The sequence below is a fragment of the Echiichthys vipera genome, assembly GCF_963691815.1.
Source record: "Echiichthys vipera genome assembly, chromosome: 18".
Taxonomy (NCBI): Eukaryota; Metazoa; Chordata; class Actinopteri; order Perciformes; family Trachinidae; genus Echiichthys; species Echiichthys vipera.
The window spans coordinates 8291889-8305389 of record NC_139843.1 but is presented as its reverse complement, the minus strand read 5'-3'; the positions used below and the strand labels follow the sequence as shown (position 1 = coordinate 8305389).

Sequence of the window (13501 nt, the reverse complement as noted above, 5' to 3'; positions counted from 1 at the left end):
AAACACACACACACACACACACACACACACACACACACACACACACACACACACACACACACACGTAAACACACACACAGACACACACACACACACACACACACTCAACCCAGCAGAGACCTCCTACATCCTCATACACCCTTAAGGCTTTTCACACGCCCCCATTATTCACCACTGCATGGCAGAAAGCACCAAAGCACGTCTCACTTCTTCTGTCTTTCGATCTGGCGATGAACCCACAAGTGGATAGACGGATAAACAGGCAAAAACGTTTATTTCAAACGTGGAGTGTGGGCTCTGGTGGAAGGCCTTGATACATATAAAACACCACGTGGGACACAGAGGGTCCGAAAAACAGAGACAAAATCGGAGTGGGAAGAAAAAAAGGGGAAGAAAAACAAGAAGATTTGAAAAGTGAAAACCTAAAATACAACAAACCGGACTGTGTGGTCAAACTGCAAAGATGATGGTGATGATTCTGATCATGTTCTTGATTGTGCTGATAAAGACGGCAGCAGCGTCGGCGCCTGGTCCTGAGCTGAACATTAAACCTGGAGTTGAGACCGGCTTTGCCAAACGGACGCTGCACTTCTGCTACCAGCTGGGCTTTGGGGTCACAGAGATTCCCTCCAACATCTCCAGCAACATCCAATGCCTGTGAGTACACAACTGCACATGCATACAAGTGGATGCACAAATATCTGCAGCATGTTTCCGTTTCACCTGCTTGCTGTACAGCTGTTTCAGATCTCAAATGAATTATCACAATGCTAATTTAACTCCAAAGCTGCACAGCTCTTAATACTCTTCTTGTCTGCAACTGCACGAAAACCGCAGGATAAGCTTTTGTTGAGCCTATTGTCAGAATCATCTTGTGCTTTGGACTCATTCCTTTCATTAGATGGTTTTGTTGAACATGTATATTTGTGGGTTTTCTTCTTTTGTATTAAACAAAGACTTACAAGAGAGATTATAAAAAAAGAGAAGGGCCAGAATTGTATCAGCAAAAGCAAGACATCCTGACTTTTGGTCTCCCATAATGTAGCTCAATAGCATTTTTGTTGGACCCTCCATGCCTGGACTCTCTGGCATAACTCTGTAGTCTCTAACCCTGTCAACATGGTTATTTTTCGGTCTTTAAAAAGCTCTGAATTCATTATATAGCTGTTTTCACAGTCTGACTAGCACTCCTTATGATGAGTAAACTGACTTCCATGTGTAAAAGCGATGTAGTGTCGCTCTACCCACAATAAGTGACATGCGTCAATATTACATAGAAAATATCCAAATTCTCATCCCATCTGACACGATACAGATTTAGGGAGCATGCCATGCTTACAATTCAATATCACATCCATGAGCATGCATAATCATTTAGACTTTCCTCCCTAATCCTTGCTCATTTCCTGCTGGCTGAATTTTGCACCAAATTTGCAAATATTGGGTTTTATGTAACATTCATTTACTTGATGGAATTTATGCAAAGTGTGTCTGCCCATCTTCAGTGACCCCCAGTTTCTTGTAAACAAGTAAAAGTTATATTTGCGTTCAGTGTTTCTCACAGAAGAACATTGCGTACAGTACCTGTGCACTGTTTTGACAATCAAGTGAAGTTTCTCAACGCCGCCAAACTCCTCTGAAAATGCCTGCACACCTCGATCTCATCCTGTTAAATGCCATGGGTGATAAAGTACGCAAGAGAACAGTATGAAACTGGTGGAATGGACTGTATATTGTTTTGTCCACGTGTTTGCACCGCTTACATCCTCAAACGACAATTATGGGATTAGTGCTGAAAGTTAGTATCACAGTAGCACAAAAAAACAAAAGTGTCATTAACATTAACCATTCTAATCTATTGGTCATATGGGCCCAAGAGTATTGAACTTAGAAAGGGTGCATTGTCTCTTAATTTCATCATCTCATGTACATGACTGTCTGTACGGTAAATATCAGGCTAACAGCACCTGGATCATTTAACTTGGGGACACAGCTTGCCCTGTTATATTGTTGAATTGATGCATGTTTTTGTATGGATTGATGTGATAAATGAGCCCTGGGTGTGCATGTTGTTGTCAGACTAGCTCTTTCCCCCAGCTTCAAGTCTATATGCTAAGCTAAATTAGCCAGAGTGGTATCAATCTTCTCATCAGAAAAGCTCAAATCAGAGTGATGTTCTGTGTGGCTCCAAAGGTGTTAATCAAAAGTGCTAGTGGTTTAAGTGTCAATGACAGTGACACAGCAGAGGCCCAGATATACACTGCAGCTGTTTTTGTCCGGTGAAACATTTTGAAGGAATCTCAAGGCCAGAAGGGGGATGGGATGATGGGGGCCGAGGGTGAGGGTCAGTATAAAAATTAGAATCGCCTGAAGCATAAACATGGACCTAGACATACACAAGAACAGAGTACAGATGTACATAATCTTACTCAAATATACAGACGAAACACACACACACACACACACACACACACACACACACACACACAGACGAGGACGTACTTTCCCAAGAGACGTTCAGGGAACTCCCAGGTGGCAATGTGTGTGTTCTCATCTGTTCTGTTCTGCTCGAAGGTCGAGGGTTCAGGAACAGTGGGGATATTTACAAGTATGCAGCAATGGAGGGCCATTTCAAATGTGATCTACAACCACCAGATGTAAAATAAGCTTGGGGTCTTTGTAAAGACATTCTGTGCACAAAACTGTTTGTTTCCTGCCTTAAAAGAAAATCCCCAACATGAGTGAGTATCTGGCCATGGCCTCTCAGACCTCCCACCCTCGCCCCATGACCAAAATGGCCACTGATGACTTTTTAAGGATGCCTCTTCGCTGATTTATGTCCCTGTTATCGGCCTATCACTGAGAGCTGATGTGAGCGGTGATGTGTTTCTGTACCAATAGGGAAGTTAAGCAGACGCAGATCAGAGTGATTCCCCAGGGCGCCCTCACCAGTCTGCAGCAACTCAGGAAACTGTGAGTGTCTGTCATTCATGTTGATTCTTTTAATGTGGAACATAATAAACGGAGGAGGTCAAAACACTCAAGATGTGGCTCATCCAAACAGCGGTAAAGTGGTCGCTCCTCACCTTCATCTCTATACATAGATTTGGTGTTATTCCTCCAAGTTAAAAAAAAAAGTTTTATGGTTAGCAGGATGTTAAATACAGTGCATGAACCTGGAGAATTCAAAGTATCCCCGACATTCATCATATTTCTACATGAGGTTAAATTACTTATCCTTCAACCTAATGGAAGTCAAAAATACTGAATTATATTTGGGCCTCAAACTTGACTTTTTATTGTGTGTTTATACAGACAATAGTCACCATTATACTGTATATCATTAATCATGAATTTCCTAAAACGAATGGAAAACTAGAGTTCAGTTCAAGCGTACGTTATTATATTTGTGCTACAAACTTTATTTGTCTTGTATATTGTACGTTTCGTGTATGACAGCCCACATGCAGCAGATGGGATTTTTGTTTGCTCAAGTTAAATGAGTCTCAACAAAATCTGATGTATTTACATGCAAAATGTCTTTTTCTGTGCTCAAAATGTGCCATTGCACACTCAGAATTGACTGAAATGATCCTCTATATTTGGTGTTTTTGGCCTTCTGGTTCCTTAGCCTTGTTGTTTTGGTGTGTGGTGATTATCTCAGTAGTACTACTGTTAGTGTAAGATGACAAATGTCTCCTTGTATTTTATTTACAACACATCCTCAAAACAAAACCAAAGTCAATAATGACTAATTACGTGACCCTTTTTAAACATTTGGTTAACGCTTCAAACCGGAACTTGTTTGGGTTTAACTGAGAACGTTTGTTACGGACAGAAGTCTGCAGCGTGGTTACATCCGTGTCATAGTTACACTGGTTAACTTTCAAAGAGTCGACAATGACTTTTGGTTTCACGAAGGACACAAACATCACCCATCCACCACCCCGATGTCCTCTTTATGCAGACTTTGGCGCTCTTTATTTTACGTCAGCTGTAAATATGGGTCATAATAAGCTGCCTGCACAATCAACCTATAAGGCAGTTGTTTTTTGAGAGGAGGGTTGATTTACTTGGGACCATAATTGTTTTTGACTGAAGTTTCAATGAAGACTGTTAACAAGTATATCTTAGATATTATCCTCTTCTCCCCCCCTTCCACTTCCTCCAACCTTAGTACCCTATCGGGGAACGACATACTGGAGAGCATCGGCGAATTTGCCTTCGCCAGCCTCCCTCGGCTCACTGAAATGTGAGTATACGACCGCGGTTGGCTCGTGACGTATTTTATCCAAAATGCTTGTGGGTTTGTTATGGAACAAGAAGAGCTGCACACTCTGAGAACGCTGATCACCCAAACAGCTGAGGAGCAACTTTGGCAGGGTGGTAGAGACATAACACCTCAAATAATAAGTGTGAATCTAATGTGATCCATGCAACAGATCTGCCATAAACCCTACCTTTATAAACATTATCATGTTCAGTTTTGATTGACACTGTCAAATAGGTATTTATGTGTTTATTATTGATGTTGTTTGCAGCGATGTTGAACTGGACTGCATTGTATTAAGAGGTGTTTCTAATATTTTGTCCACCTATTTATGTATAACACTGCTGCAAATTACAGCCTATGTCCCCCTGAATGTTTAGAGCGTTTGCATTATGTCATATTCTTCTCCACACGTTTGTGTTTCCCTCAGCGCCATCTCTGGGAATGTTGTGTTGAAGAGTATAGGAGCTTTTGCTTTCTCTGATCTTCCTGAACTCATTGAGATGTGAGTATAACTGGCAGGATAATAGCAGTGCGCTGTGACACTCTAATGGTGAGAACAATCGCTTATAATGAGTACATGGCTCCGTGTGTTTCTTTCAGCACCATAAAGAATTCAAAACACCTGCGACACATCCATCCAGACGCCTTCAAGGACATTGTGAAACTAAAGTATCTGTGAGTATCTGTGAGCGTGCAGCAGAGAGGAAAACTTTCTTCTTCAGTTGGTGTTTTTAAAGCTGGTTGGGAGTCCGAAATGGGTCATGGGTGCTGACAGGCCTACTTCTAAAGGGCCCCCACGTGACCAGAGACATCATTTTTTAATTAGCTTGATTCCCTGGAAGAGAAATACCAGAGTCACACTTTCATCTCATGAAAAAAACAGTGATCCATCATTTCAGCCATGTTTAATGTATTTGTTATATACAAAGCACAATACGTCGCCAAAATCCCTCTCTGACAATTATCCTACTTTGTGAGAACTGGGACAGATAAAATAGGGAGTTTATGACACTGAATTATTAAACGATTTAAACCAGGACACATTAGCTCAAGAGCATTATATTTTGAATTACCTCAAATATTTCATTTCAAAACTTTTCTTGAACCTTGTTTAATATTTTTAACTTGTTTAAAAAAAGGTCAAAGGCATTGCATTTGGAGATTGAATACAAAGATGATTTCATCATCATCATTCAGTCATTCAATGTTGCATAAGAATTACCCAAAGAAGCCAATTTCAGATCCATACATGTATTGATGCAGAGCGCAGAGCTGATACAATTATAGGTTGTTTCAAAAAATGGTTTGATATCTAAAATGTTGCCTTTCAAAAATATATATCTAGCCGCTTAGGCACCTGTTGTTCTCACCGTGTGTTAGCGTGCCAGTACTCAGAACATGGCAGATATTATATCTGATAAACATCCGCATATGTTCACTTCACCATGTGAGGATGTCATGACTATGGCGTCAAAGGAGTGCCTTAATAAAATGAATGTTAAGATATTAAAAAGAATAAATTAAGGAGTAAATGATAATTATAAGCCTTTACATTTATTTTCACATTATTGTTTCATTTGTCTTTTTATATGTGCTCATATATTTTTAAATAAAGATCTATATTCCTCCTCACATTTCCACATTTATTTTCTTATTCCTTAACAGATGTTTTCTTTTTTTATTGCACTGGTTACGGCTTCATAGTTACCATGACAATGCAAACGTTTATACTCACTTTATACTGTCCCAATTCTGAATAATCTGTGTTTTGCAGTCAAATATTTCAATTATACAAAATGTTTCATCTGTTAGCAGTTGTTGCCCAAAAAAAAGGACAGTTATTTGGAACAAGGAGCTCCTTAAATGTCAGATGTATCTCTCCGCCACCTGAGCTTCTCTCTGAATCTCTTCACTTGCTAATTTGTATCTCTGTCAATATAATGAATGGGACATTGTCAGATTGTATCACAATGATTCACTGCACAGAGTACCTGTTGTTCAGTGGCCGTGGTGTGAATGTCGTAACATTTACTGGTTAATCTGCACATCACAGGAAAATCTCCAACACTGGATTGAGAATGTTTCCAGACTTCACCAAGATCCACTCCACGGCCGTCGACTTTGTGTTGTAGGTCTCAACACAATACACACATGAACTACAAATGCCCACGCACCATTGTTCCCACGTGCACACAGAATTAAATATGCAGTGAATACCAATGCACTTAGTAGTCCTTACAGAACAGACTCAGGAATAGAAAACATCTGTCCCTGTCCCCAGCATTTAAGGTGTAATTCCGAGGCAAAATCATCCCGTGGACTTTTTCGGCGCAGCCATCAAGACAGGTTTTTTTTCATATATGAACTATTAACAGAGAAAGGGAGAGACGCTAAGAGCCAGACATGCCTACCACTGATTAGCTTGGGGCAGTACAGTGAAGGCATTTAAACGTCTTATTAAACACTAATACTGTTCAAAACAACACCAAACCTCTGCAGTAGCATGAGAAGAGTTCTTACATATAATACAAAGCACCAACAACGTAGTTTACTAAAAGAGCATTTTGAAAGACTTACCTACTGGCTCCTGTACCAGCTCCTCTCATAGTAAAGTGCATTAAAGTGGATTAGCAAAGTCAATCCAAAAGGAAGGAGCCCATTGGTGCTTTGTTTTATGGGTAGAGACTCTTCTCATGCTACTGCAGAGGTTTGGTGTTATTCTGAGCAGTATAAGGGGTTAAAGAAGCCGCTTTAATGCGTTCACCGTACTGCCCAGAGCTATCGGTGATAGCCACGTACGGCTGTTAGCAACTCTACAGGAATTCTGCGTTATTAGTTCATACACGAAAAAAACTGTCTCAATGTTTTATTTGATGTATTTAAGTGCTGAAAAAGACCATGGGGTGATTTTTAGCCGGAATTACACTTCAAGGAAGTGGATTTAAAGGGGATTGTAGCATGTATTCCTGATATTTTGCACCTTAAGGATACATATATCTGCCGTTTTTACTATTTACGTTATCAACATTTGGTATTAATCATTGTGCTTTTTATCCATGTGCTGCTTAGTGACCTGCAAGACAACAGCCTCATACAGCGAGTCCCCGCCAATGCCTTCAGAGGTCTCTGCACTCAAACTATCACCGAGATGTAAGCGATTCATCACTCAATATTAAGAAACACGTGCACCACCCTCACACAGTTCAGTGTGGGCATTACACAATGACGAATGTTTCCTGAAATGCCCTCTTTACTGTGTCGTGTCTTCTGCTATACTGATCTGATCATATATACTGTACATATGGCCTCTTTATGTTTCCCACTCAGTACTTTCCATTTTCTGCATTTTCTCCTATTTTATATTCATCCTCCAATATGTTTAAAAAATTTAAAAAGGGAGATGTACTTTTTACTCTCTTACTCTCCCCCTCTATCCTATCTCTGGATACTTGACAAATTAATATTTTACATAAAAAACATGTCAGCAGTTAATAAAAGATGATGCACGTTGTAGATTAAACTGTCTAACAAAACGGAAATAGTCAAAGGAGCTCCCTCTCAGCCAGTTGCGACATTAAAATGCATCTTAAATGGTCATGCATCAGTAATACTATCTGATGTTTAGGCCGTTATCATGCACTGTTGGTACAAAACAGTAAATAAAACAGTTATTTTAACCCAAGCCACAATCTTTCCTAAACCTAACCAAGAAGTTTAGTTGCCTAAACAGGTTGTGCACTGCAGGGGGCACATTGACTGACCACTCATGTTGCTGGACAGACGTCTGTGTGCACACTGTTTCATCACATATATGTATACAAACTGTTGTATGGGACACTGACAGTTCTTCCACATTGTAATTCCCTTTCCTTTTAAAAGCCTACTTTAACTGCCTTTTGCTAATAATACCCCATAATACTTTAACTTGATAAAGATAACTTTTACTTTGTAGTATTTTTTTTTTTTTTGTTCAAGCAAATGTAAGACATCTGCAAGAAAGTGTGTTCCCCAAAATGTTGAACTGTTCCTTTAAATAACATGTTGACTGCATTACTTACAATGAAGAACTTTTAAATAGTGGTCTTGCTACTTTTACTTTAATAAAAATCTGAATAAGCTGCCAAACATATCCAGCAAATGTAGTTTGTCGACAGCTTCCAAGGTCTCTGAGGAAGACTTATATAATAATACTAATTATAATAAATACAATTAATTGTTGAGTTTTCTGTGTGCCCTTCTGCAGCTTTTGTAACTGAGAACAAAATAACTAAACCTGCTAAAATTAGCTTTGATGGTTCTGAGAAGTTTATTGCTGGTAATTGTTTGTGTTGGAGCCACGTGACTGTAGTTTGGCTTGTCTTTCTGGTGACAGACGGCTCTCCAAAAATGGCATCAAGGAGGTGGCAAGTGACGCCTTCAACGGCACAAAGATGCACAGATTGTGAGTCACTGGCAGAGACACGATAACAAACAGAAGATTTGCCCAAAAAAAAGCTCTCATATTTAATTTGTCCCTCTCTCTTAGGTTCCTAAGAGGAAACCAAGAGCTTACTCACATCAATCCCAACGCCTTTGTGGGTTCCAGTGAGTTGGTGGTACTGTAAGCATGACATCCAACAGTAACTCATGCCTACATGATTCATCCTCCTCATTATCACTCTTTAAACTATGAGAAAACGAGAAACAATGTGGCATTTGTCTAAAGGCTCAGAAGTAAGAAACATGCCAGGTTTACGGTAAAAATAAACTGAGAGCAGGTTACCTGGTGGAGAGGGGGATTTCTTTTCACCTGCTCATTCCTCAATCAAAGAGACACCCTTTTCTACTGAAGTAGTAACCAGGGAAACACTATTGTTTGTTTCTTTTGGTCTGTCCAGCGATGACAGACCAGAGTGTCTTTTGACTCCACATCCCTGCAATCACTTGGCAATCAAACATGGGCTCTACCTGGAAGTTTTCAGTGTTTCATTCTGAGAAAAACTGGAGGGTTTCTTCCCTAAGAAAAATAACAGCTTTTATGAACTGATCATAGGTCAAATGCCTATTATACTGTATAAAACAAACAATGAGGACATCTGTTAAACGTAGCATGGATTCTGAAATTATAATAACTGTTACTCCTCTGTTACCAACTTGTTTGTATTTGATTGTGCAGGGACATTTCCCAGACAGCCCTCAGCTCCCTGCCGGACTACATCCTCGGTGGACTCAAGAAGCTGATCGCAGAGTACGCCGTGGATCTAAAAGAACTTCCTCCTCTGCAGCTTTTCACCAAACTCCGGCAGGCCAACCTGACGTACCCGTCACACTGCTGCCTCTTCCAAAACATAAAGAGGAACAGGTACACATGCATTATTGTCAAAAGGTGTCTGAACACATTATTCTTGCAGATAGTTAGAAAACTAATATTGTATTGCACATAGAGTCTTGATCTTGAGGTTTTAAAAGAACGTTTGCTTATTAAAATGATGAAAAACTGAAGGAAAAAATGCATGTTGTATGATAGGTCGGGGTTGCACCCCCTGTGCTCCCACCCCAAGGCTCCGGATGACCTTCACTTCCACAGGGACTACTGCTCTAACTTCACCTTCACCTGCAGCCCCACCCAAGATGAGTTTAACCCCTGTGAGGACATCATGCCTGCCATCCCCCTACGGGTCCTCATCTGGATCATCTCTATCCTCGCGCTGCTGGGGAACACAGTGGTACTTCTGGTCTTGTTAGGTATAAAATGGGAACATTACCAAGTCAATTCATTTCTTTCTTTCTTTCATTTTTCACTTTTGGCTTTTCTTTCTTGTGTTCATTCTTACATTCTACCTCCTTCCTAATTTCCTTCAGTCACAAAAGAATATAGTTAATTGTCTCGTCTTTTTTTCTTGTGTTGTCAGGCAGCCGCTCCAAACTAACTGTTCCACGTTTCCTCATGTGCCACTTGGCTTTTTCGGACCTGTGCATGGGCATCTACCTGATAGTCATAGCAACTGTGGACACGCTCACCCGTGGCCGGTACTACAACCACGCCATAGACTGGCAGATGGGCCTGGGCTGCAGCGCTGCGGGCTTCTTCACGGTGTGTATGGCTGCATGCATGGAGTCCTTTACACACATGTGAAGGCTCTACTTAAATAACAACACACATAAACGCCTGTAAATGTTTGTGTCAATTACAGGTGTTTGCCAGTGAGCTGTCAGTGTTCACACTAACAGCAATCACACTGGAGCGCTGGCACACCATCACAAATGCTCTGCGGCTCGACCGTAAACTTCGCCTGAGACACGCCTGCATTGTCATGACAGCAGGCTGGATCTTCTCGTCCCTCGCTGCTTTGCTGCCCACAGTCGGGGTCAGCAGCTATGGCAAGGTGAGTGCACACTCTCCATTCAAATCCTTGTGAAAAAATACACAATATGTTCCTTCTAAACTCATATTCTACAAACTGACTTATAGGCATCAAAATATGCTCCAAAATATGCAAAACAACAAATACGATTTAATGTTATTGTATGTCTGAGATGTCATTCAGTAGATAAAGGGCGGTTGTTATCATTAGCGATTAATCAGCCAATTATTATTACTCGATTAATCGTTTGGTTCATAAAACACCAGAAGAAAGTGAGAAATGGTCGTAACAAATTCCTTTTTACTGCCATGTAAATATATGGAATATATATTTATACATGTGTATATATTGGATTCTATGTATGTTATGTACAAAGTGTTTTATTTGCTGACCCACTACTGCTGTGACAAAATAATTTCCCAGTCTGGGATTATTAAAGTCATTCTATTCTATTTTATTCTATGTAATATAAGAAAAAGCAGCAAATCCTCACATTTGAGAACCTTACATGACCATTACATGTTTGTAATTTTTGCTTGAAAAACGACTTTTCCAATTAATTGATTATCAGAATCGCTGCAGATTAATTATTTTCATCAACTAATTAATAATGGACTTAATCTTTTCAGCTTTAATTAGAAATATACAAGCACTATTGTCACACAGAGTAGAGAGGAGCATCTTGTACAGCAACGTGTATAATGGCTTCACCATGTGTTTGTTATTGCTCTTTTGTTTTCTGTATATTAAATTCATTTACTGACCTTAAGTTGGCCTACTTTTTTAAATATAATATGTCCATATAAAGTGGGTGTCTGTTTGAATGAAGCCAAGGACGGCTGTCTTTGCCAATATTTTGTTCCATGATGCATCTCGAGATCATAAGTTAATTATTTAGTTATCTCGAGAACATGAGATAATTATCTCGGCATCTTTATTTATTTATGGGCACATTTCATATAACTCAAGGTCACCTTACAGCAGCAAAACAAGTCATTTAAAACAAGAACACAAACAGCTATATAAAAACAAAACAAAGAACAAAAACATCATTGTATTACTTATAATGTTGATTAGAGATCAGAAGATAAAACGGCCCAGAGTGAGCTGTGGCGAACACTCTCCACATCATGCAGCACCAACAGCCCTATGATAACAAAATGGCACCTTACGGTATATAGGATGTCTAACTAATGAGGTAGAGCCCATTCCCCATGTTGACATGCTCCCCTTTTGACGAACCCCATATCCCCATAATCATCCTTCTATACACGTACATCTATTTAGAAACACAACCTCATCCCCAATTCCAGCACGTTACAATAATAAAATACTCAGTCTTCCACTTTGAGGCCCCGGAACTATAAATATGGTGCCTGATTCCTGGGGAGGCCTTTTGCCTGAACACCCTGGAGACAAAAGAGACTGGGGAGGGTCATTTCACACCCACACACACTTTACCATTCCCAATATACTAAGACACACACACACGTTTGCACAACATATATTAGATTAGTCACATCATGTCATCTTTGCGTTCATTTACCTCACAAATGCACATTAAATCTCATGTCCCTCTTTTGCAGGTGGAACCATGTGGCCATCACAGAACCTACCAGCACAGATAACATTTAAAAGGACAATGAATATGAAAACTATATTTAAGAGTGAAAATATGCAATTTGCCATCTGTGCAAATCCAATAAAGTGCAATTGCTTTCCAACGGTGCCTGTGCATGTATCCCTGTTAGAGTGCATTGTGAAATATTTCCCCCAACCCCATCTCACGCTCCAGGGAACAAAGTCCTCTTCATTACATGAGGAAACAATCTTTTATTATCTTGTGATCTCAAGATAACAAAATAATTAACTCATTATCAGAAGAAAGCGGCATTAAAAAAAGATGATTGCAGACACAGCCCTTCTGTGGTATAACATACCGGCCCACAAACCTTTACAGAGTCCGTTAGCTGGGGTTTAACTGGCCCAGAACTCTGAAGTGAAGCTTTTTGTATCCCAGGTTATGTCATGGAAATAAAGTACATTCAAGGCCCTTATACTTATTTTTTTAAAATGTGTCTGCATTTGTTTTTTTGCAGGTGAGTATCTGCCTGCCCATGGAGGTGGAGTCTCCGGCCTCTCAGGTCTATGTGGTGTCTCTCCTCCTCCTCAACATCCTGGCTTTCTTCTGTGTGTGTGGCTGTTACCTCAGCATCTACCTCACCGTCCGGAACCCCTCGTCTCCGCCGGCCCACGCCGACACCCGTGTAGCCAAACGCATGGCCATTCTCATCTTCACTGACTTTGTCTGCATGGCTCCCATCTCCTTCTTTGGCGTCTCAGCCGCCCTCAAGCTCCCTCTCATCACCATCTCAGACGCTAAACTCCTGCTGGTGCTCTTCTACCCGATCAACTCCTGCTCCAACCCCTTCCTGTATGCCTTCTTCACCCGCACCTTCAGGAGGGATTTCTTTCTCCTCACAGCTCGCTTCGGCCTCTTTAAAACCCGGGCGCAGATTTACCGGACAGAGAACTCCTCCTGCCAGCTGCCCGCTTGGACCTCTCCAAAGACCAGCCATGTGACGCTGTACTCCTTGGCCAATTCATTAAGTCTAGATGGGAAACAAGAGTGCTGACTGTCAGTCAAAAATCCACAGATGCAGACTTTCAGCTGTATTTCTCTCCCCCACAGAAGTCATAATTCTCTCAGGCAAATCAAGAGAATTCCTCTTATACCAACACACTTCTTAAAGAAAGTCAACTTTGTTTCCCCTTCTTTACACTTGTGTGTCCGTGTGCAAGCTCTGGAGACACTGAACAGACAACATAATGCCCCAACTTATCATTCTTGTGCATTGGATGATATTGAATTGTTGGTGTTTAT

At 40.6% G+C, this 13501-nt stretch overlaps 1 protein-coding gene across 1 annotated transcript; it reads left to right on the top strand.

The window, feature by feature from the left end:
* Window positions 1-463: 463 nt before the first annotated feature.
* On the top strand, window positions 464-13253 carry fshr (follicle stimulating hormone receptor; the record flags this gene model as incomplete). Its single annotated transcript, XM_083932199.1, has 14 exons — window positions 464-657; window positions 2902-2973; window positions 4178-4252; window positions 4701-4775; window positions 4874-4948; window positions 6327-6401; window positions 7343-7423; window positions 8646-8714; window positions 8799-8873; window positions 9429-9614; window positions 9780-9997; window positions 10165-10346; window positions 10447-10638; window positions 12717-13253. 14 exons carry the CDS (start codon window positions 464-466, stop codon window positions 13251-13253), a joined length of 2106 nt encoding a protein of 701 aa, XP_083788325.1.
* Window positions 13254-13501: the final 248 nt, after the last annotated feature.